This window comes from Podarcis erhardii (genome assembly GCF_964252035.2).
Source record: "Podarcis erhardii genome assembly, chromosome: 3".
NCBI classification, from domain to species: domain Eukaryota; kingdom Metazoa; phylum Chordata; class Lepidosauria; order Squamata; family Lacertidae; genus Podarcis; species Podarcis erhardii.
In genome coordinates, this window is record NC_138507.1 from 17,790,666 (window position 1) to 17,815,632 (window position 24,967).

At 43.4% G+C, this 24,967-nt stretch overlaps 1 protein-coding gene across 1 annotated transcript; it reads left to right on the forward strand.

The window, feature by feature from the left end:
- Window positions 1-203: 203 nt before the first annotated feature.
- Window positions 204-24,428, forward strand: GEN1 (GEN1 Holliday junction 5' flap endonuclease). Its single transcript, XM_081857571.1, has 14 exons — window positions 204-354; window positions 6,283-6,477; window positions 8,150-8,336; window positions 8,979-9,155; window positions 10,421-10,531; window positions 13,006-13,079; window positions 15,131-15,222; window positions 16,364-16,514; window positions 19,243-19,279; window positions 19,378-19,458; window positions 20,346-20,476; window positions 21,621-21,682; window positions 22,526-22,669; window positions 22,924-24,428. Exons 2-14 carry the CDS (start codon window positions 6,317-6,319, stop codon window positions 24,312-24,314), a joined length of 2,799 nt encoding a protein of 932 aa, XP_081713697.1. The 5' UTR covers window positions 204-354; window positions 6,283-6,316; the 3' UTR covers window positions 24,315-24,428.
- The last annotated feature ends 539 nt before the right edge of the window (window positions 24,429-24,967 follow it).

Here is a 24,967-nt window from a genome sequence, read left to right on the forward strand (position 1 = left end):
GATGGAAGAGAAAGAGCCCCTCTGCTCTCACCCAAACCACTCGAGGGCGTCCAGACCCCGCTTTCTTGGCACGGGTTTCGCCCACCCACCACCCACCTTCAACTGCGAACCAGAAATGTGAGGCATGCCGCTTCCTTCCCCTCAGCGGCAGGCCGTCCGATTCCGCCGCTCTGGCCCCTCCCTCCCGCTTACGTCACAATTTCGCGCATGCGCGGTTGGCGCCCGCGGAATTACGAACGTCGGCGCTTGGGTGCCGTTGTTCGCCTCAGCGCGGAAGGGCCCGCGACGCCGCCGCCGTGTCGTCTGAGGGACCCAGATCGGTCTGCGCCCACGGAGTCGGCTCGGCTCCCCTCGGTGAAATCTCTCTTTCTTTTTACCCACAAGGCGACTCGCAAGAACCTTTCCTAGAGCCATAGGGAGGTAGAGTGGGAACGGGACACCCTAGGGTCATCTAGTCCAGCCCCCTGCAATGCATGGTATGTTTCCGAGCACAATTCAAAATGTTGGTGCTGACCTTTAAAGCCCTAAACGCCCTCAGCCCAGTATACCTGGAGGAGCGTCTCCGCCCCCATCGTTCTGCCCGGACACTGAGGTCCAGCACCGAGGGCCTTCTGGCGGTTCCCTCATTGCGAGAAGCCAAGCTACAGGGAACCAGGCAGAGGGCCTTCTTGGTAGTGGCGCCTGCCCTGTGGAACACCCTCCCACCAGATGTCAAAGAGAACAACAACTACCAGACTTTTAGAAGACATCTGAAGGCAGCCCTGTTTAGGGAAGCTTTTAATGTGCGACATTTTAATGTATTTTTAATCTTTGTTGGAAGCCACCCAGAGTGGCTGGGAAAACCCAGCCAGATGGGCAGGGTATAAATAATAAATTATTATTATTATTATTATTACGGCATCTCAGCTGAAGAATCGGTGACAGGTGGCCATCCAGCCAAGGAAGGAGAGTCCAACATTTGCTGTCAGAAAGAAAGGACTTCTGGAGGTTGGTTGGTCAGTCAGTCGCACCAAGAACCATAGCTGTCAACATTTCCCTTTTTTTCAGGGAAATTCCCTTATTCCGAATAGGATTCCTCGCAAGAAAAGGGAAAAGTTGACAGCTATGCCAAGAAAACGAGCGAGGAAACAAAAGTCTTGCGGGACCTTTAAAGACCCAAACATAGAGTTACCATATTTTTTTCAATAAATCCGGGGACACTTAAAAAAAATTAAAAATTTATAAAGGTTGTTTGTTTAAAATAGAGCAAGAAATAAGAAAGAAAAGTCAACACCACAGATCAAAGTTTGCTTTAAAACTAAGCTTTGGTTAAATTTAAAAAACAAACAAACCCCACCATGCAATGTATTTAATCTAGCGGAATTACCATGCAATGTATTAAATCCGGCAGAATTACCATGCAATGTATTAAATCCGGCGGAAGAAATCCGTGCAGGCGCGTTTGAAAAAATATGAGCATTTTTCCTCCCCCCCCCCCCGCAAACTCTCCTGCATCCAGTTAGCCTATGGTTACCAGATTTTTTTCATTGAAGCCTGGCTCCAGGCTGCTGAGACTGCCAATGCCAAGTTTCCCGGATACATTTAATGAAATCCAGGGATGGAATTTGTCCGGGGACAGATTTGCAAATCCGGGGACTGTCCCTGAGAACCAGGTACATCTGGTAACCCTACCCTAACAGGTTTTTTATGGCATAAGAAGCTGCCGTGGACTAGAGTCTGCTTCACCAATGGCACTGCAAGGGGTTGGACTAGATGACCCTGGGGGGGTCCCTTCCAACTCTACAATTGTGTGATTCTCAGATGTTACCCTCTTTTGGCGGGTGCAGCAGGGAAACTATTCTGAGAGCGGAGGGGTGTTTGCGTGTGTTAAGTTGGCAAAGCTTTTGCCCAACGTTTTTTGGATCGCGCTACTGGGCTGCGACCCGATGTGCATTTACGGTACTTGGGAGTACAGTGGTACCTCGGGTTAAGTACTTAATTTGTTCCGGAAGTCCGTACTTAACATGAAACTGTTCTTAACTTGAAGCACCACTTTAGCTAATGGGGCCTCCCACTGCCGCCGCGCCGCCGGAGCACAATTTCTGTTCTCATCCTGAAGCAAAGTTCTTAACCCAAGGTACTATTTCTGGGTTAGGGGAGTCTGTAACCTGAAGCGTGTGTAACCTGAAGCATATGTAACCTGAGGTACCACTGTAATAATAATAATATCCCGCCCATCTGGCTGGGTTTCCCCAGGCACTCTGGGCGGCTCCCAACAGAATATTAAAAACATGATAAAACATCAAATATTAATAACTTCCCTAAACAGGGCTTCCCTCAGTTGTCCTTCACAAGTTAACACAGCGTTACATGGCAATCTTCTGAAGGCAGCAGGGCTTGCTTGTGAGTAAAAGGCATAGGATTATGCTGCCAGTTATGGATCCTCAAAATTGCAGTCTCCACGCTCGCATTTTACACAGCATTTCCAATTGGAATTCTCCAATGGAAACTAAATGGAGTTGACTCCCTGCTGTATGCAGTATCGGTCTCTACGTTGATGTGGGTATCATTGTTGTTTTCTTTTAAGAAGGCCTAGGCACTTATATTATTGTTATATGATGGGGGGCTGCTCTAGATGTCATCTTAGGGTTCCTCCTAAGCCTATGGTTTATTGTTCATGGGGTGGGGCTCTGTAGAAAGAGAGAATATGAAAGTCGCCAGGCTAATCTCTTTGTCCAGTTAAGGGTTCTGGCCAAGTCCACTGAGTAGATCTTGTCATGGCCACACCGAAGATTCTTGAGTAAGCTTAGCAGTCAAGGAATAAGAGGAGAGATCCTCTTGGGAATCACAGCTTGGTCAAGTTGAAAGGACTCTGTGAATTGAAAACAGAGACGTATGTACCCATGTTAATGATGAAAATCCATTAATAAAAACAAATTTAATAGCTAAAGTTGCAAGAAGCAAAGAATAGGAATAAACGGATAGTTCTCCAAATGAATAACGAGAGGTAGAAAGTTGATTCCCACAAGGATTGGTATTGGCACTTACTTTGGGAAGTCAATACACACAGGTGAATCGTGAGCATGCTGGTCTAAAAGCAACACCCCAGCAGGCCATGCGAGAGGGATGCCAGTCAATTCCTATGTTTCAGCCAGGGGTGCTTTTCTGTAACTCTAATGCTATACACATTTCCGTCCATTAGATGGCACTGCTTCTATTTTTTTGGGTCAAAGGTGTCCTAGTGAATTCCTTTTTCACCAAATTTCAGTTGTTTCAGTGTACCAAAAGTTGGCCTCATGCTTAGACCCTGGGGTAAGGCTTGCTTGCAAGATTGTATTGAATGTTTAGGATGATTTCTTATATTATGTGTTTTACGCACATGCATCAAAATGTGGTTTATTCACGCAACAAAACACATGGACTACATCTCCCTTCACCCAAAGCCAGCAGTGCCAATCGTGAAGGATGATGGGAGTTGTAGTTCACAACATCTGAAGCATTGGCTGCTCCTGATTTGTAGGCTTGGCAAGGTAATGTTGTGCTGCTTTGTGACAATGTCCTGTGAAGCCCAAAAGCCTGGCGAATGGGAAAGTTTTCATTTGAACAGCTACACATCTTAACTGTATTGCTTAAGAGCCAGTGTGGTGTAGTGGTTAAGAGTGGTAGACTCGTAATCTGGGGAACCGGGTTCGCGTCTCCGCTCCTCCACATGCAGCTGCTGGGTGAACTTGGGCCAGTCACACTTCTCTGAAGTCTCTCAGCCCCACTCACCTCACTGAGTGTTTGTTGTGGGGGAGGAAGGGAAAGGAGAATGTTAGCCGCTTTGAGACTCCTTCGGGTAATGATAAAGTGGGATATCAAATCCAAACTCTTCTTCTTCTGCTGCTGCTTTTTGATCAACACAGCTACCACAATCGGGAACTTCTGGACATAATAGTTTAGGGAATGAGCTGGAGGTTCCCAGTTCAAGACTCAGCTCAGCCACAAACTTCCATGGGGTGGTTTTAAGGCAGCTGTGGGGAACGCTTGGCCCTCCAGTTGTTGCTGAACTACAACTCCCATAATCCCTGGCCATTGGCCATGCCTGCTGGGGCTGATGGGAGCTGTAGTTCAGATGCATCTGGAGGTTCCAAAGATTCCTCACACCTTGCCTCAAAGAGATGGATGCGTCTCATCTTCCGATTGCCCCACTCAGGGTGCTGTAAGGATTACTGAGCTATGCATGCTAAATGCTTTATCCTTCTGTTTTAAGAAACCCCTGCTCTGTGCAGTTTGTCACAGTACTCGATTGATCTCCTGATAATCGAGTTTCTCAAAAGCAGCGATTTCTTGAAAGGCAAAGAGCTTGCCAGACCCACCGTTCTAACCATCTTCTGACATACTGTCGCTAGTTTCAACAGGATGCTAATTGTGTGTGAGAGTTTTGTCTGCAAAGCTGTAATATAAGAAGTAATCATTCAGACTGTTTGCATAACAAGGTCGCTTGCAGTCTCAGGCTGCAGTCCTATACACACAGACTTCACAGGAATAAGTTCAATTGAGCTCAGTAGGGCTTAACTTCTTCGTGGTCCCATATAGAATTTCACTGTTAGTTTCTTCCCATTCCCTCAACTCTTAAGATCCTGTGCATAAATACAAAGCTGTGTTAACTTAAAAAATATATATTAAAAGATTTCCTTGGATCACAAAAGTGCATACATCATCTCTGTTTTCAGATCATAAAGTCCTTTCTACAGGCAAGTTCTATTCAATGTGAGAGACCAATGTTGTAGACAGTATAAGGTGGGGGGGGAGAGGTTGGAAGGGAGAGAAGAGGGGGGGGTATTAGATATTAAACTTTCATCCTTTCACATAGGGTTTTGTGTCAGCATCACATGGGTCGGTTCTCTTGTTTTTAACTACACTATCTCTGGCACAATGCAGAAGAATAGCCACACAATTTCATTTGCAGAAGGGTAACTGCAGAGATACTTAGAGCAAGGCAGAGGAGAAAGAGAGCCCTAAATTAGGCTACTAATAAATAGGCTGCTATCAGAGGGTGGGAAAGGGTGAAGTGAGAAAAATAACAAGGGGAAATGGGCATCATCAAAGGCAAAAGGGAAAGTGCCAGAAAGGGAAATCGGGAATAGGAAGGGACTATTGCAAGGAAGGGTCAGGAACAGATGAAGGCTGCAATCCTTTACATATCCCTGAGTTCAAGCACCAATTAATATAGTGGGACTTACTCCTAACTAAGCATGCATAGGGTTGTGCTGTAAAATCAGTTGGTGAAAGCCAATTCAGATTGATTTCACAAGTTATGCTTTAAAGTTTATTATGCTACATTTATAGAATGGGCTGGGTGACAAATGTGCAATACAAAAGAAAAGATGATGTAGAGCAAGAAGCTCTTTTTAAGAAAAGCAGTTCAGAGATTGAAAGGAGGCAATACCAAGAGTTTAAAAGGGCTGTAAATGGAGATTGCTAAAAGAATGCTGACAATTTTTTTTAATATAATAATTTTTATTAATTTTCAATTACAATAATCCAATAGTAGCCTCATTATAAAAATGCCAAATTGTAATACAATTACTAATACCAATCATTCAAATGCCAAATTATTTAATTTAGGTAATTTAAATGCCTCCCCCCCCCCCGCGCGTGTTAGAATTGATGGTTTGATTAAATCTTATTAATTTCAATTACCTCCAGTCAAAATAGCAATCCCTTGTACAACTACTGCAGTATTAACAAACTCCATTCATAATGACACATTAAATGATTTATAAATCTACAGGTGAAGCATTCAAACGTATATCCTTGTTCTTCCTGTGTGTGGCCATTATTCTGTCTGTGATGTTTCTTTCTGTCCTTGTAAAATATTATGTCTATCTTTTCCCAGTTGTTGCTGCTCTCCTTGATGCCTTGGGCGGAGCTAATATCCCATTGTTGTTTCAGAAGTTTGCTCGTTTGCTGTTTGTTATTTTTTATTATCAAATGCTATTTGAATCATTCGTACTGAACGGAATAGGGATTTTTCCACTGTAGCAAAATGTGCTTTGTCAATGTACTTGGGCACAATCCTGTACGCGTGAAAGAGCCAGTGTGGGGTAGTGGTTAGAGTTTTGGACTAGGACCAAGGTTCAAATCGATAAGAATCCCGTGTGCTCAGATTTAAGTACCGTTGCGTTCAATGGGGCTGACTCATGCAAATATATTTAGGATTGCAGCTTTATAATTTTTATTTCCTTAAAAATCCTTCTTTATTGTAATTTAAATTTCATCACAAGAGACCTCAATTATATTTTATGTTGATCTCCGCAGCTGATGTCCTCGTACTGCCAGAATATTTGTGACGATGGGAGTGACCAGCCTGTGGCAGATCCTGGAACCTGTAAAACAACACGTCCCCCTCAGCAGCCTTAAAGGAAAGACCCTGGCTGTTGATTTAAGTCTCTGGGTGTGTGAAGCACAAACAGTTAAAAAGATGGTTGGGATAGTCAGAAAACCTCACCTTAGGTACGTACAATGCTGCTGTCTTACATTATTGTCAGCAGCATACAGATTATTAAATTATTTGCTTACTCGCTAGTGTTTTCCCAAATCTAAGGTAAAGCTTAAATATTTTTCTAGAACTTGGAAGGAAGTTTATTTCCCCTGTTCTCCCCGCTCTTCACCCAGTTCTTGAGCAAAACACAAGGAGAAAACAGTGAATGTAACCAATCCCATATTTATTTATTTATTTGCTTATCTTCATTGCTACCTAGCAAGGGAGACAGGATGATCTTGGGCTGGGCCAGATTGGTTAAGAAAAATCAGTTTATATGCATTATATATGCAATATAACACTGTGACACCAGATGGCGATGTGGAGGCCTGTCTTTCCCTACCGGATTTCCCTGTATGAATTTACAACACGTTTAACTGAAGCACGTCTTTGACATGTCTAGATCCAGCCCTTGTTACTGGTGAAATTATTTTTGTTGTGCGGAGAATCCATGGCTCCCACAGCCATTGATGATAAGGTGTAAAGGATGAAGTATAGTCAAGGATGGATCGCTCTCAGAAGCCTCTTCTCCAGTGAACTCCAAATACGGCTCTCAAATTCTTGCTGCGTGCCTCCTTTCCCAGCCCATAATTCCCTATGAAGTTTCACATTTCCACATGTAGTGATTGCTTCACGTATTTGGGTGTGTTTGACAGGCAACATAAAAAATGGACACAGAGATAGTGACTGTTGATCTTGCATGAATGTTGTACATCATGGTTTGTTTGTTTTTAAAAAAGTTAAATATAATTGATCTGTCTTAACAAATATTTGGCCAACTTTAAATCCATTGTCATCGTCATCATTATTAATGCTCATATCCTGTTGTTGTTTAGTCGTGTCCAACTTTTCATGACCCCATGGACCAGAGCACGCCAGGCACTCCTGTCTTCCACTGCCTCCCGCAGTTTGGTCAAACTCATGCTGGTAGCTTCGAGAACACTGTCCAACCATCTCGTCCTCTGTCATCCCCTTCTCCTTGTGCCCTCAATCTTTCCCAACATCAGGGTCTTTTCCAGGGAGTCTTCTCTTCTCATGAGGTGGCCAAAGTATTGGAGCCTCAGCTTCACGATCTGTCCTTCCAGTGAGCACTCAGGGCTGATTTCCTTAAGAATGGATAGGTTTGATCTTCTTACAGTCCATGGGACTCTCAAGAGTCTCCTCCAGCACCATAATTCAAAAGCATCAATTCTTCGGCGATCAGCCTTCTTTATGGTGCAGCTCTCACTTCCATACATCACTACTGGGAAAACCATAGCTTTAACTATATGGACCTTTGTTAGCAAGGTGATGTCTCTGCTTTTTAAGATGCTGTCTATCCTACCCTCATATGCTCATATCCTACCCTTCACCAAATGGGCCGAGGGTGAGCTACAAAAGCACCCACAATTAAAACCAAGTACGAACGATATTAAAAATCTCAAAAGAAAACCACAAAACTATCCAATAGTAAAAAGTTTGTTAACAGCAGCAGGGGAAAGCAAGGCAGCAGGAGGCAAGACATCAACTGAGCCAAAGCCCTGGCGGGTCTTGACCCATAAGTAAACAGCACGTGAGACCGGTGTATGATGTACCGTCAGAAGGGAAGCGATCCCATAGTTGGTACCCTTCCACAAAAGTGGCTCAACTCTCTTGCTATTGCAGGAATCTTTATTTTCGAGTCTCTCTGTTAACGCTAATGGGAATCCATTTGGTGTTTGTCATGGAGGGGGAGTCCCCAGAGCTGAAAGCAGACACAATGCGAAAGAGGACAGAAGCTCGTTTTGGCCCATCCAGAAAATCCAGGAAGCCAGGAACAGGGAGATCTCGTTTTAAATTTCTACTGAAAGAGGCGAGTGTCCATGGGTGGCTGAATTTCAGTGTTCGGGATACTGAATACTGCTTCCATTACCTTTATATAATCACAGGCATACATTTATTTATAATAAATTTATTTATTAATAATATTTAATCTATTTACTTTGTATAATTTTTTAAAAAATATTTTAAAATAATATATTGTATTTGACCAAGTCTGGTTTGATTTGTTAATGTTTGTGAACTGCAGAATAATTATGCTTAATTGACCGCGAAGCATTTTTCATTTTATTTTTTGGGAAGGCATTGTTTCAACGTCGCATGTCAATTTTATAGCTCCAGACACGCGTTTGTAAGATTTAGGGTTTGTCCTGACTCTTGTCTATCGTTTATGAGCTTCACCTCCTATTGATTTAATGACATGAGAAGATGTTCTCTGATTTTATAGCGCTGTGCTTTCATATGGCTTGTCTCTTTTAAAGAACTTATGAATTATTGCAGGGCAGCGATCTGCACCTCAGTGAAGTGTTTATGGAGCAGAGCACGGGGGAAAGTTGGTTCAGAAGTTTGTGGCGATTCTCGTGACCATTTGATGAAAGCGTGCATAATTTTGCAAAGAACTGAATTCCTGCTTTAGGTCTAACTGCATGTTCTCTTGGGTTTTTTGCTTCCTTAGTGCCTCGAAATGTTGGAGTGCTTAGGGGTCCCTTGGGTTCAGGCAGCGGGTGAAGCAGAAGCCATGTGTGCTTATCTGAATTTGAACGGCTACGTGGATGCCTGCATCACAAATGATGGTGATGCCTTCCTCTACGGTGCTCAGACAGTTTACCGGAATTTTACCATGAACATAAAGGTACTTTATTGGGGCTTTGTTTCAAAGAGCTTCTTTTTGTAAATAAGCTAAAAGACGAAAACCAAACCGGACCAGAATCATTTCACAGTTTGATTAAAATAAGATCCAAAGCCTGGGTAAACAATAATGTTTTTTGCTGGACGCTTAAAGGCTGACCATGTTGGCACGTGGCAAAATTCTCTGGGGAAAGAGTTCTATAATTGGTGAGCCACCACTGAGAAGGCCCTTCTTTCATTGCCACTTTTTGCACATGGTGAAGGTGACCCTGCAGCGAGGAAATAAATGCAAATAACTGTATTTTATAGTTGGTACTCTTAGCAGTTATCCTGCTGTGGTTTCTCTTTTAAATAGGTTTATTTATATGCATTATTTATTTCCCACTTTTCTTCCATCATGGAATTCAAGGGGCATATGAGTTTGCCTATCTATTTATATTTCATTTGATGTGTTAAGTCAGAAGTGCACTAACTTCAACAATCCTTGAGAAATCTTAGTTACTGCAACTCCCTCCTCTCATAAGCTCTGATTTCCCCCCTGGCTCTCAGCAAACCATAGTTTGCCAGTTCATCCTTCACCTTGGAGGTTCTCAGAGCCATTGGAGGAATGTTTCTTTCTGCTGGTAGTAGCAGGGGTGTTTCCTCAGTGCTCACTGAATAAACTATGTTAACGACATTTCTTCCTGCTTTGTGATCTTCTTTCTCCTTCAGCGACCACTCATAGGTGAGTAAGGTATTTTTTATGATTGTTGTAAAAGTGTGTCCGTAAGTGACTGTGGAGGCCAGTTCTGGATCTGCACATCCTTCCACAGTGGGGACATAGGTTTCCAGGCGGGAGTTTATCACAGTGAGGGTTTACCAAAGGTGCCTTCTTCTTAGTTCATTTCTCCCTTTCGTCCTGAGTTCATGCTTCTTCAAATTCCATGACACCTTTGGTGACGGCTGTTCTCCAATTGGAGCGCTCACGGGCCAGTGATTCCCAGTTGTTGGTGTTACACTACATTTTTAAAGATTTGCCTTGAGAGCGTCTTTAAACCTCTTTTGTTGTCTACCGGCATTACACTTTCCATTTTTGAGTTTGGAATAGAGTAGTTGCTTTGGAAGACGATTATCAGGCATCAGAACAACATGACCAGTCCAATGAAGTTGATGTTGAAGAATCACTGCTTCGACACTGATGATCTTTGCTTTTTTTCCAGTACACTGGCATTAGTTTGCCTGTCTTCCCAATGCCAGAGGGTGTCGCCATCTGACTGTGTTCTTTTGCAGGACCCGCACATCGACTGCTATTCAATGTTAGCTATTGAGAAGACACTGGGCTGCAACAGAGAATCACTGATTGGATTAGCAGTTCTACTCGGTTGTGATTATCTTCCTAAGGTAACAAAACAAACAAACAAACAAACAAAAATGTTGACATTCTGGAGTGAACAGCTGATCTTTTTGCATTAGCTCGTAACCTTCCCCGGACATGACACTGTCTTCATATGCTGTCAGCTGTCTTCATATGCTGGTTCCTAGTCGGTGTTTCCTAATAGATTTATTTCCCTTCCCCCATGCTTTTCCAAGGCCCTGATCCTAAGCTCTAAGGCTCTGCTGAAATACTTGAGACTAGCATCCAAGTAAACGTAGTGTTGAGAAATGAGATTCCCAACCCATCTTTTGTTCTTAAAGGCGGGGAAATGGGGGTGGATCCTGAAGTGCCCCTTTTGTGAATAAAAGGACTCCTTCCATTCATGGAACAGACCGAGATGCATTGGAGCCTCTTGCTGGAGAGAGGAAGGAAGTTGATTTTCTCTGGTTCAATCTGCAGTCCACCATATCGTCTCCCGTACTCTTTTGTGGGGTCCTCCAGCCCTCTGGAGCAGCTTCTCGGTGAGCTGTAGGCAGAAGGAGGAATCCACGAAAAACTTTCCCCCTCCACTTCCTCCAGCTGGGTTATCCCAAGAGACATTCATAGGGACTCTTGATCCAGCCAACAGACGAGCACTAGTCAATAAGGATATTTTCATAGAATTGTAGTGTTGGAAGGGACCCGAAGGGTCATTTAGTCCAGCCCTCTGCAGTGCAGGAATCTCAGCTAAAGCATCCATGGCAGATAGCCATCCAAACTATGCTTAAGAACCTCCAAGGAAGGAGAGTCCGGAACCTCCCAAGGGAGACCATTTTGGTGGCATATAGGGCTTAACATTTGAAGCCAGGGCATGTACATTTGGATTCAGAACAAATTTGCCTGTTTGTTCCTTTGGCACAAGCAGTTCTTTGGACTGCGTAACTTTTGCTGTCTATAGTTGGGGCTAAAAGGGCTCGGCTCTTGTTTGTGAATCATACCAGCATTGAATGGGAGTATATGCTTGCTGGAAAAAGAATTTATAAAGCAGGAAAGTGACTGAGCCTATACCCAGCTGAACAAATAAGTCACATTGGGTGAATTGCAGCCCATTCTATAATTCCCTAATTGTTCTTCCTGGCCACATGAATATTTTAATTTTCCATTGCTCTCTGACAGCTTGAAAACAGCGATAATCGCAGTCAAACTACTCTGCTTCGGTCATGTACCTACAGGCAAAGCACAAGCTACTAATTCTATCTAGAGATTTAAATGAGCTATACTGTGTGAACGCTTTTGCAATGCCACTATTTCAATGCAGGCATACTCCTGCTGCAAACATTTCTGTCTCCTTTGACTTCCGCGACCTCCCTACAGGTGATGCAGCTGTCTGAACAAAATCTTCCAGTGTTTTCCTGCCAGCTTTCAATTTCAAAATATCATCCTCTTCATCCAGCCAGCTACTTGCCCTTCCTTCCGTTTCAGTCAATCTGTTTTTTGAGTTTTCCAGCAGCAAACCCATGTTTTACTGCAAGATCTCGGGCGTGCTTTAACAATCTGATTTGTGAAGCTTTTAAATCTGTTTCTTCCAGAAAGTTGGGTAAAGCAATTCAAAGCTCTTCCATCTGACACTTGTTTGAAAGAGAGATTGAGGGAGAGAGAGAGAGCATCCTTTAACGTATTGATTTTACAAAACCAAAAAAATAAGGCTTTGTTTATAATAATTCTTTGCACATTCTCATAATAGTCACCTTCCCTGACCCTGTCAGGCTGTAACTGATTGCACTGTTTGTGAGCAATGCATCTCTCCAGTAATCAGTGTGCTTTTGTCAGAGGATGTTTGCCTTTTGATTCTCTTTAGTATTTGTTTCACACTTGACCTTCCACCCCCCCCCCATTTTAACTTTGCGTAGCATTGGGGAGTTGGAAAGGGACATTGGGGATCATCTGCTCCAACTTTACAACATCCCAACCAGACGGAGGAGCTTCACACATAATTTGCTACAGGTCAAACCAACGTGAATGTTATTAGTCACTCCTTTCCATGTTGACCACATTTTGTCTGCTGCAGCAGATAAATGTCAAAGCTGCCCATTGCATTTTTAAAAATGTGTACAGTGGTACCTCAGGTTACATACGCTACAGGTTACAGACTCCGCTAACCCAGAAATAGTGCTTCAGGTTAAGAACTTTGCCTCAGGATGAGAACAGAAATCGTGCTCCGGCGGCAGCGGGAGGCCCCATTAGCTAAAGTGGTGCTTCAGGTTAAGAACAGTTTCAGGTTAAGTACGGACCTCCGGAACGAATTAAGTACTTAACCCGAGGTACCACTGTACAGGCATTTTGTTCATTCAGTCATTTGTTGTTTAGACCATCACTGTCATTTCAACCACCTGCCACGCTGATGATTTAACAGTTTGTATGAAAGATACTGCGGGAAAAGTTTCGTATTCGCACTGCAGTGCTCAAAATGCTGCTGTAAATTGCTACGTCAATGTGTGTGCTATTCTCTTGTCTCTTAAAGGGAGTTCCTGGAGTTGGAAAAGAACAGGCTTTAAAGCTGATTAAGACTGTGAGGGGAGAGAGCTTACTGCAAAGGTATATTTTATCTTATCTTGTAGGCTAGAAATTACAAATTGTCAGCTGTACATTTGTGTGAGCAATGTGCGTCATACAGTTGCTTAGTGAAAATTAGCATCCTATAAACCCTGCATGAGTTTTCAGATACATTTCCCTGCTACGGATGACATCCAACATTAGTCATACTTCAAGTAGACTTATTGAAATCAGTGAACTAGCCCACTGATTTCAATGAGTGTACAGTGGTACCTTGGGTTACAGACGCTTCAGGTTACACTCCGCTAACCCAGAAATAGTACCTCGGGTTAAGAACTTTGCTTCAGGATAAGAACAGAAATTGTGTGGCAGCGGCACGCCAGCAGCAGGAGGCCCCATTAGCTAAAGTGGTGCTTCAGGTTAAGAACAGTTTCAGGTTAAGAACGGACCTCTGGAACAAATTACCGTATTTTTCGCTCTATAACACGCACCTGACCATAACACGCACATCGTTTTTAGAGGAGGAAAACAAGGGAAAAAACATTCTGAATGAAACAGTGGATGTATCATTTTTGGGCTTCATGCTGTGGCCACAGACATGTGATCTGATGGTGAATTTGGGGTGACCCAATGCAAAAATCCTGAGAATTCCTGTGGATCCTTTTGCACCATTGCAGCCCCAGGCAACAGTGGGTGCGTGATTTTTTTGGTGCAGGCTGTAGCCATGGACATGCTATGTGATCTGATGGTGAATTTGGGGTGACCCAATGCAAAGAGCCTGAGAATCCCTGTGGATCCATGCTTTGTAACCACATTTTTGCACCATTGCAGCCCCAGGCAACAGTGGGTGCATCATTTGGGGGGGGGCAGGCTGTAGCCATGGACATGCTATGTGATCTGATGGTGAATTTGGGGTGACCCAATGCAAAGATCCTGAGGATCCATGTGGATCTATGCTTTGTAACCACATTTTAAGTGGGGAGCGAAGGAAAAACAAAGAAGGGACATGAGAGGGGTGTGCAGAGAAGCAGCTGGCTAAGAATGCAGGAGAGGGATTTAACGGGAGGGAGGAAAGAAAGGCAAAAGTTTCCCCCCACCCAAGCCAGCCATCTCTCTCTCTCTCTCTCTCTCTCTCTCTCTCTCTCTCTCCCCCTCCCTCCCTCCCTCCCCCTCTCTCTCTCCCTTCCCCCTCTCTCTCCCTCCCCTCCCCCCTCTCTCTCTCCCTTCCCCCCTCTCTCTCCCTCTCCCCCAGCAGCACAGAGAGGAATTCCCCTCTGCTTGCCTGGAGGGGAGGGGCTTTCCCTGCTCTTTGTTCCGTTTTAGCAAACACAGCAACGAAACAGAGGAGGGTGGGCAGTAAGACCCTGAGGCAGAATGCAGGAAAGCAGCCGCTTCCTCTTTTCAGGTTTCGCTTCTCCGTGCAGCGTGCAGTGCCGCGATTTGATTTTTGCCTGATTTTTCGGCTCCAGGGACCACACATTCGCTCTATAACACGCACAGACATTTCCCCTTCCTTTTTAGGTGAAAAAATCTGCGTGTTATAGAGGGAAAAATACGGTAAGTACTTAACCCGAGGTACCACTGTACTCATTTATACATCAGTCTTTGTCACCAGAGTTCACAGCAGTTTCTAGGTTGATCTCCCGACATACTGGAATACAGTGGTGCCTCGCAAGACGAAAAGAATCCGTTCCGTGATTCTCTTCGTCTAGCGGTTTTTTCGTCTTGCGAAGCAAGCCCATTGACAGCTTAGCGGATTAGCACTATTAGCGGCTTAGCGGCTTTTAGCAGCTTTTATCGGCTTAGCAGATCAGCTGATAAGCGGCTTAGCGGATTAGAAAAAGGGGGGAGGGGAAAAAAACCGCAGGAACTCGCAAGACATTTTTGTCTTGCGAAGCAAGCCCATAGGAAATTCGTTTTGCGAAGCACCTCCAAAACGGAAAACCCTTTCGTCTAGCGGGTTTTCCGTCTTGCGAGGCATTCGTCTTGCGGGGCACCACTGTAGTCCTACTTGCTTCAGCAGCAGGTGCCTCTGAGCAAATGTTCTACATGTCTAGCACTGGTGTACTTTCATCCTTTAAATATTATTTTAGATTTGCGCACTGGAAAGACCACTACCAAGATGATGACATCCCAGCCCTAGCAGTAAACAAGGTGATTCATTGCGCCGTGTGTCATCATCCAGGTGAGTCGGCCTGTGACTTTAGAAGTGCAGCGCACAGTGGCCTCCCTTTAAACAGGTGTGCAGTAGCATTAAAAGTTTTCTTAAAAGGAGACTGGATTGAGCCAGCACCAGTCCATGAAAAGTGAGTGATAACCAAATCCTTTTCTCTCTACAGAAAATTATAATCAGCCTCTCCCCGAAGGAACGTTGTGTAGCAGAAGTGGCATGTTGTTTGTTATTATTGTAATAATAATCTATATCCTGCTTTCTCTCACCATGGATAACTCCAAAGTTCTGGTTCGCGTGACATGCTAAACCAGGCATAGGCAAACTCGGCCCTCCAGATGTTTTGGGACTACAACTCCCACCATCCCTGACCACTGGTCCTGTTAGCTGGGGATGATGGGAGTTGTAGTCCCAAAACATCTGGAGGTCCAAGTTTGCCTATGCCTGCACTAAACCAAACCATAGTTTAGTGCGAGCATGCAGGCTATCAAGAGACGGGTTTGGGGAAGCTTAGCTTCTTTCTGGTCGTTCTGCTGTTGTGGTGCCAGGAGGAAAAGCCATGGTTTGGGTTAGTGTGTTGTCCAAACCTGGGTTTGTCATTTAGCTCTTCCACAAGCTGCAAACTGTAGAACAGACATTGGTTACACCATGTGGTTTGCCTGGATGGAGCCAAACCATGAGTTTGGGTTTGAACAACAAGCTAAGCCAAGCCAACACAGCAACCAAACAAACCCCTATACAGTACCTGGCATTTTATTTTTGTTTTGTTAGTTTTATTGCTTTGTTTTGTTTTGTTTTGTTTCATAAAATGTATATACCCTTGACTGTAAGAAAAAAACCTCAAAGCTGTTTACAGATAGAATGAAACCTACAGAAATGCTTCAGCTACTTGTGCAATTATACCTCATTCAGAACTTTATGGGACACACCTCTCCATTTTAAGAAGCCTGCACTCTCCTTTCCATTTTCATAAATTTATTACAAATTTACAAACAATCCCCAAGCGCCCAAAACACAAAGAGAATTCCATAAATTCCCATGGACTTCCCTCCTCTCTTTTGTGGGTCCTTGTGTTAACTTTTTTTCTCCCGCATCTTCCCTGTTGACGCAACTCTATTAAATCTCCATTACAACCGTCATCACCATTTTCTTGCAGGAGCTTATAAAGATCATGAGAGCGCCGGGTGTCGTCTCTGCGGCAGCGCAGCATGCTGTGAACCCCACGATGCGGAATTCTGCTGCCCTTGTGACTGGCACTCCTCCGAGCAAGACCGGCGAGTCAGCACAGTGGAGAATGGCATTAAAAAGTAGGTGTGCTTCGATGTGCGTTTCCCCGAATTGCTTCAGGAAAAGGACGCCAGTTCTCTGGGGGGTCTCACCTGTGCAGTCCCACAGGTGGGTTCTACACCTGTGCAGAGCTCTGTTTTGGAACTTTCAGGTGCTTTAGCAGGAGGCAAGGATGCCAACATGAATTAAATTTGTTGGGGGGGTGAGTTAGGAATGTCCTCCCCCGTGTCATTGGTCACAAGATGCGGCGCATGCGCACCAATTGATTGGCAATGCCCGTCAACTTTGGGAGGGCCCCAGGAGTTGTCTATGGCAGGACGCCACAAACGTACACTCAGTGGTGTGGCACTTGCCTTTTCACTCAGCTCCTTTTCTTTCTTTTCTTTAAATAATTTTCATTCGATTTTACAAATACAGTGGTACCTCAGGTTAAGTATTTAATTCGTTGTGGAGGTCCGTTCTTAACCTGAAACTGTTCTTAACCTGAAGACCACTTTAGCTAATGGGGCCTCCTGTTGTTGCCATGCCGTCAGAGCACAATTTCTGTTCTCATCCTGAAGCAAAGTTCTTAACCTGAGGTAATATTTCTGGGTTAGCGGAGTCTGTAACCTGAAGCATATGTAACGTGAAGCGTATGTAACCCGAGGTACCACTGCATAAAGATATAACAATCCAACTGTACAATCCACAGTTAGAAATTCCTCCAAATCTCTGGACTTCCACCTTCCCCTCCGTGGGTCCTATTGTTAACCTTTTCTACCGCATATTTTTCCATAGTCCATATTTTATATCACTCTATTCTCACCGTAATACTTGCTACCTTACAAGTGTTATTGCAATCCTGCTAATGTTTTTATCTGCTTACAGTGGTCTCCAAGATAAATTATGAATTTCTCCCATTCTTTATTAAAGTTTTGGTCTTCTTGGTTCCTGAGCTTTCTGGTCAGTTTTGCCATTTCGGCGTAGTCCAAAGGTTTAACTTGCCATTCTTCTCTGATAGGGACCTTGTCTTCTTTCCATCTCTGGGCTAGTAGCATCCGTGTGGCTGTTGTTGCATAAAAAGTGGCTGTTGCACATAAAAAGTCTTCTCTGCTCCCTTGGAATATTCACACCTATAATTCCTAGTAAAAAAAAAAAAAGCCTCTTGGTTTTTTTTTACAAAAGTTAATTTAAACATTTTTTTCATCTCATATTATTTCCCAGAATGCTTTTATTACCTTACAAGACCATTCACTCAGCTCTTTTTTCACCTTCACAGCCGCAGACATTATAAAGGGATTTTTTCGGTGCTTGCGTTTTCGCTCAGCCTCACTAGGCAAACAGATAAATGGATACCTTATTTTGGTTCTTTAATTTCATATTTTGTTGGTGTTTTTATGTAGTAAGAATTCACCTCTACACTACCTTGTTCGTTACCCAAATGAGGAAAAGGTGCCTCTGGTTTTTTGGGTTTTTTTTAATAATAATAATAATATTTTTTATTAAATTTTCTGTTTTACAATTTCAAATAGATATTTTACAAACTTTAAAATGACATCCCTTCTTCTCTTTCTGTGGTTCATTTTACATATCATGCAGCTCTGCATATTTTACTATAACCATTCAAATCAGTTTTCCACATTTACATCCTTCAAAAATTATTTACTCTGTTGAATTTATCTTAATGCTGCCAGCGTTTTCAACTGTATACAGTTATTTTCCATATATTCAAAAAATGTTTTCCACTCTTCTTTAAACATATGTTCTTCTTGCTCTCTTATTCTATATGTTAAATCTGCAAGTTGTGCATATTCTGTCAACTTAAATTGCCAGTTCTCTTTAGGTAGGATCTCACTCACTTTCCATTTGGGGGCTAACAAAGCACGGGTCACAGTTGTTGCATACATAAATAATCTTTTCTGAGACCAGGGAATTTCAGTCCCCAACAAAAAGGACTCTGTTTTTTTTGGGGGGGGGGTAAGTCGTTTTGAACATTTTTTTTCTTTTCCATTTCATTATAAATCAGTTCCCAGAACCATTTTACATTTTTACATGTCCACCACATGGGGAAGAATGTTCCCTCCACTTCTTTACACTTCCAACACTTATCTGATTCTGTTTTGTAAATATTAGCCAACCTACTCAGAGTTAAGGTGATGCGGGTGGCGCTGTGGGTTAAACCACAGAGCCTAGGACTTGCCAATCAGAAGGTCGGCGGTTTGAATCCCCGCGACGGGGTGAGCTCCCATTGCTCAGTCCCTGCTCTTGCCAACCTAGCAGTTCGAAAGCACATCAAAGTGCAAGTAGATAAATAGGTACCGCTCCGGTGGGAAGGTAAACGGTGTTTCCATGCGCTGCTCTGGTTCACCAGAAGCGGCTTAGTCATGCTGGCCACATGACCCAGAAGCTGTATGCTGGCTCCCTCGGCCAATAAAGCGAGATGAGCGCCGCAACCCCAGAGTCGGCCATGACTGGACCTAATGGTCAGGGGTCCTTCTACCTTTTTGCTCAGAATTAAGCACCATCTATGAATCATTTTCAAGTACTTCTCTTTCAGTAAATAGCATGCTGTATATTTCAAGCCACCTTTTGAATAAACTGCAGAAACAAGGAAACTATTTCCGAGTCCAGAATCCAGACTGCTTTAGCTCAGCTGCCTGTCGCTTCACCTCTCCTGCCCTTTCGCATTAGGGTTACAGCTCTGAAGGCAGCTCCTTTTCACACTTCACATTTCTAACCTCTTCCTAATGTATGCATTTTTATTCACAGGAAGGCTAAAGCATGCAAAGGATTTCCATTTCCTGAGGTAATTAGACCCGATTTGAAAATTTGAAGATGAATACTTCCTGGAATCTTCTTATCCAGAAGCCTCCTTTTCACTTGTTCTTTTTTTTTCCTGCCAAGGTTATCCAAGAGTACCTAATCAGCAAAGATAAACCGATGAAGTTAAATGGGTGCCGGAGGCCAAATTTATTGTCCTTTCAGGTACAGATTGTCGATTTTGATGGTTAAACCGATTGTATGCATTAGCATTTAGCCCAGCTAGTAATGATGTGTAGTTGCCATTTTGTTGGTTAGAAGAATCTTTATAGAAAAATTACGGAAAGTAAGCACAAAAAAATAGGAATTATTGCAATGTCGATTAATTGTGTCTGTATCTGAGCACTCAAATTAAGCAGTTTTAGAAAATGAAGTACTCTGGGTGACTTTCAACAGATTCATGGAGGAACAGGCTATCAATGGCCACAAGGGATATATTCTACCTCCATTGTTGGAGGCAGCTGGTGGGAATCACAAGCACGGAGCATGCTCTTGTGCTCAGGACTTTCTTTCATGATAATGGTGGGCTTTTGGTAATAATAATAATAATAATAAATTATATATAGCCCACCAATCTGGCTGGGTTTCCCCTGAGCGGCTCCCAACAGAATATAAAAATGCAATAAAACATCAAAGATTAAAAACTTCCCTAAACACGGCTGCCTTCAGATGTCTTCTAAAAGTCAGATAGTTGTTTATTTCCTTGACATCTGATGGCGGGTGCCATTACTGAGAAGGCCATCTGCCTGGTTCCCTGTAACCTCTCTTCTCGCAGTGAGGGAACCACCAGAAGGCCCTCGGCTCTGGACTTCAGTGTCCGGGCTGAACAATGGGGGTGGAGACGCTCCTTCAGGTACAGTGGGCCGAGGCCGTTTAGCGCTTTAAAGGTCAGCACCAACACTTTGAATTGTGCTCGGAAACTAACTGAGCCTCTCTCATGTGCTAATGGCAACTAAACTGTTTCATACACGGCACTTGAAAAGGTTTTCGCCAACAATACTGTGGCACCAGTTTTAGAGGACACATGTTTAGAGCTTTTCTCACACTTACAGAAATTTGCTTTTGAGAAAATGGACTGGTCCAAGCATTACGCTTGTGAGAAATTGTGCATCCTCCTCACATACTATGACATGAACAGAAGGAAGTCTGGCCATTTTGACCCACAGCAACTGCAGGCACAACGGTAATTTAATTTGGTAGTTGGAGGAATTCTCACCCCCTGTTTCTTTTCATATCTGTTGCTGGAGAAAATCTGTATTCCTGATAGCCTTGTGGAAGTGGAAAATATATGGGGGGTTTTATACATGGGGGTTTAAATCAGTCCTGTATTTCTGATGTAGTGTAAAATCCCCAGAACATAACCCCCACATAAATGGTGGGATTGTTGTATTCTTTTACATATTGCAGCCACGTGGAAGATTAGCCCCATAAGTGGTGGGTTTTTTAAGTTTTTATTTATTTTAATGCCATTCTCATATTTCCTAAATAATAGTCAGTTAGCTTTTTCTGTTCTTTTCTTAAATAAGCACTGGATTCACAGAAGATTGAAACACCCCCCCCCCTTTTTTTTTAAAGTAACTTAAATTCTGAATTTCATGCAAACTTTTAACTGCTTGGGCATTTTTCTGTTTGCATTCTTCTATTTTAAAATGGTTTATGTTTTTGCTTTTTGTGGAATATTGCAGCCAAATATAACCAGCAAGCGCAGTGCTAGTTAGTGTATGAAAGGGTAAAGGACCACAAATAGATTCAGCCAGGTCATGCCACAAGAGGGAGGAAGTAAAGCCTTTCTTTCTTTCTTTCTTTCTTTCTTTCTTTCTTTCTTTCTTTCTTTCTTTCTTTCTTTCTCTCTCTCTCTCTCTCCCTCTCCCTCTCCCTCTCTCCACATCATGTAATGGGATGAACGTGTGTGACTTTGCTCACAAGGTTACAGCGCTTTTGGAATCATATTCTGTATTTTCTACCAAAGAGTATTTTGCCTTTATTATTGTTGCTGCTGCATGGCACAATTGCATCTGAATCTGTAAGTAAAGCATTTTAAACTTGCTTAACATTGTGTGGGCTGCTAATTGCAAGAGGGGTAGAAAGAGGTCAGTTGCTGTGTGTAGTTGAAATGGGATAAGAAAAATCTAACAACCTATATTCCTAACGCTATACTGCTACTTAACTTTTGTGCGTTTCATACTCTGCTACTGGGGCTCTCTTGCGCAAGCCCTGCGTTTTGAATCTTGGCAACCCAGCCAATTCTGTTTTTGTTCACTCACACATGTGGATCCACAGGGATTCCTGTATTTTAATTCCCCCTCATTTTTATCTTTATTTTACAGGATAATCAAGACCCGGACTAAAAATGGCATTCCTTGCTTTGAAATAGAGTGGCAAAAGCCAGGTTGGTGCTGTTTTTTTCTGTGTTCTTTGGGCTTATCATACAATGCTGCTTTAAATGCTGGTTTAATGAAAAGTTTCCTTACCACCTTGAAGGAAGGAAGGAAGACAAGGATGATGTGATAAGAAACTAACTTTAGCAGTACTGGAATGTTAAAAATAAAAGATGGAATGGCCCTGTGTGTCTAGTGATCGCTGGTTGGGAGAATGTTTTTAGATTTATTTTTAACTAACACACGCATGCGCGCGCGCGCACACACACACACACACACACAGTTAATATATGTGCTTGCCACCCTAGACCCTGGATGCATATAAATGTCTATATGAGTAGCAGAGCAGTAATAAATGCATACATACTACATTGCAGGGGGTTGGACTGGATGACCCTTGGGGGTCCCTTGCCCCTCTATAATTTTATGATGCTATGGAATGAAAACGCCAAAGCAGAGTCAACCAAGCCCTCCAAAAGCCTGGGAGAACATATGTGTTTTTACTGGGCAACAGAAGGCCATCCGTGACTTCTTGCCTGAAAGTCCTACCCTGGTGATGACACTTTTTGGAGCAGATTGCATCCCCTCCTGGCATTTTTCCCCTCTCTTAGATATTCATGGGAGGAGCAATTGGGGGCGGGGAGCAATGTGGAGACTGGGGAGGGGGGGACTGGAAACAACCCTCCTCCTAAAAAAACAACAACCCACAGGGCTTAGGAATTGACAGTTCATTTGCTACTCCCTTGGATTGCACAGTTCCTAAATGAGAACAGAGTTATCTTTTCTGCAGCCCTGAACCTGCCCATTTCTATCTGATAGTATTTTGTTTCCATGCTCTGGATTCATTGCTCCAGATCATTACACTACAGCAGACGATCAGCCTGCAGAACCCTTTTTAATAACAACAGAAGAGGCGTCATTATTTGAGGCTGCGTATCCAGAAGTGGTTGCCCAGTACCATATGGAGAAGTTGGAAATATGCAAGGAAAGGAACAAAGGTAAATCTGAAGCATCGGGTTTTGCTGTTGATTAAATAGACACCGCGCTCCTTTCGTTTTGTGAAATTGCCCATTATCCTCCTGAGATGTATGCATCTTAGTCAGCGAAGCATTATAATGTAAGCAGATTCTCAGTCACTTTCCCCAGCCCTTGCTTAACTGCCCTTTAAATCACAGATTGCTTCTGTTAACTTCATCACAAGGAACAAAGCCTCATTTTTACAAGGTGACTTTGTTTTGTCTGGTTATTTTAGGTAAGAAGAAGAAACCTAAAGAGAGAGAATGCTTAGCTGGGGACAGCGAAATTGCAGATCTTCTTTCTCGGCTGAACATGCGATCTGATGAGGAAACCTTTTCCGGCAAAGATCCTAAGCCTCCATTTACAACTGTTTCTGGTTTTCAAACAGTCACAGAAAAAGGCTCTAAATTTCAGGGCCTACCTGTCACTGCACATTTTCCTACTGCAGTCACACAAAGTCAAAACCCACCATCTACCTTGCTTGTGACTACTTTGCAAAATACAGAGTATAATTGCATTCCTGACGGTTCTCTGAGCTCGCAACCTGAAAACTTGCGTGTATCTTCCCAAATTGCCCATCTGCAGTTGAGTGACATTGACTGGGAAGGAACATCCTTCAGCGTTTCTCCAAAGCGGGTTAATATTGCTTGTTTGGAATCCGAGTCAGATGCGAGTAGCAATTTTCCGAATCAACACTCTTCACTGCACTGCAAAACAGCTGAAATCATCCCCCCGTCTTTGAATTCTGTGCGATATGATCCAAATCTACCAGGGAGTGAGGAGTGCTCTGTCTCCAAAATTGACCTTCATAAAGGTCAAAATGATTTATCTTCACAAGAGCGGGCAATTCTGAAGCCTTCTGCTTTGGAAGCTTCTCCCAGCCTTTCAGATATGTCTCTGTTAAACTCTTTGCAAATGGTAGAACAAATCAATGTTACATCTAGCCTTGAGGGAAAAGCTCCATCTCCTTCAGCTCAGCTAAATGACAGTGCTCAGGAAGTTGAAAGCATATTACCAGGAAAATATCTGCGGGGATTTGGCTTGCCAAACTTGCTCAAAAACTATGAAAATCCAACCCGGGCGTCAGATAACCTCACCAGTCCGGGAACTTTGCTGTCTCTGGGCGCCGGAACACGAAAACCAACTTACTTGGGAAACAAGTCACCAAGATTGTCTCGCAAGTCAATGGAAGTCCTAGATAGCTGTCGGATGAGGGGAAAGCCCATGCTGGCCACTCATAAAAGCTCACTGAAGAAGAGTGTGTGCCAAAAGATTTACTCCAGTGAAGACAGTGATGGTGAAAATGTGAAAGGTAGAAAGAAAGCTCACAGAAGCCCTAAGTGGCGAAGGAAGGGTCGCGTGGTTCAGCTGAAGGACAAGTGTAGGGACAAAAGGAGCAGCCATGAATTGGTGGCTGAAGTTGTGCCAGGAGAGAACTCTCCTAAAGGGCCTGCCATTAATTTACCAGTGGAAGAGCTTCCTATTGCACACATTCACAATTCTCTGACACTCTCAGAATCTAAGCTTTGTCAAACCTCTCCTCTTCAGGCAAGTGAGGCTGCCGCCTGGGCTGATAGCCCCCTTCCTTTGGCCGAACGGCTGAAACTAAGACTGCAGAGCAGTTGAGGATCCCTTGGCATTTTGCTCTTCTGGGCATTTCTTAAACTCTCTTCTCCTTCACCCTCCGTAAGCTTTGTAAAAGCTCAACCGACAGATCTACGTAAAGAGACACAACCTTAATGAGCAAGGACACAGGGAGAGATCCGGAATGAGCAGAACTAAATGCTGGTGTGAAATTAACTAGTCTCTTCAGTCAGTCTTTATAGCTCTACTGTGGTTTCCTGTAGAACTGGCTGTGGATTGTGCTGATGGCTCATAAGCGTATTCTTCTTTTGTTGAGGTACATCATATCTGCACCCCTTCTTGAGGTGCACTGCATCTGCAGCAATGATCGAAAGCAACTTTTCTTTGTCGATCCAATTACCGAACGTGTGGTAAGTTGTTTCTGCCCACTTGGATGGTGGTACTGTTGATACCAGATATCTTCACACTTCAAGGTTATGCAATATGACGGTCTTTTTTAGAACTTTTCATGGACCAAATCACAGAACATGCCCCTACACGTCTGGGATCTTAGACTGGGTTTGCAAGCAAAACAAGAATGCTGTGGTGGGAGATACCACTCTTGAATTCTGCCCCATGTAAGAACCTCAGTACTCAGTTATTGCAATGTGTTCTATGTGGGGTTATCCTTGGGCCTGGTCTGGATGTGGCGCAAA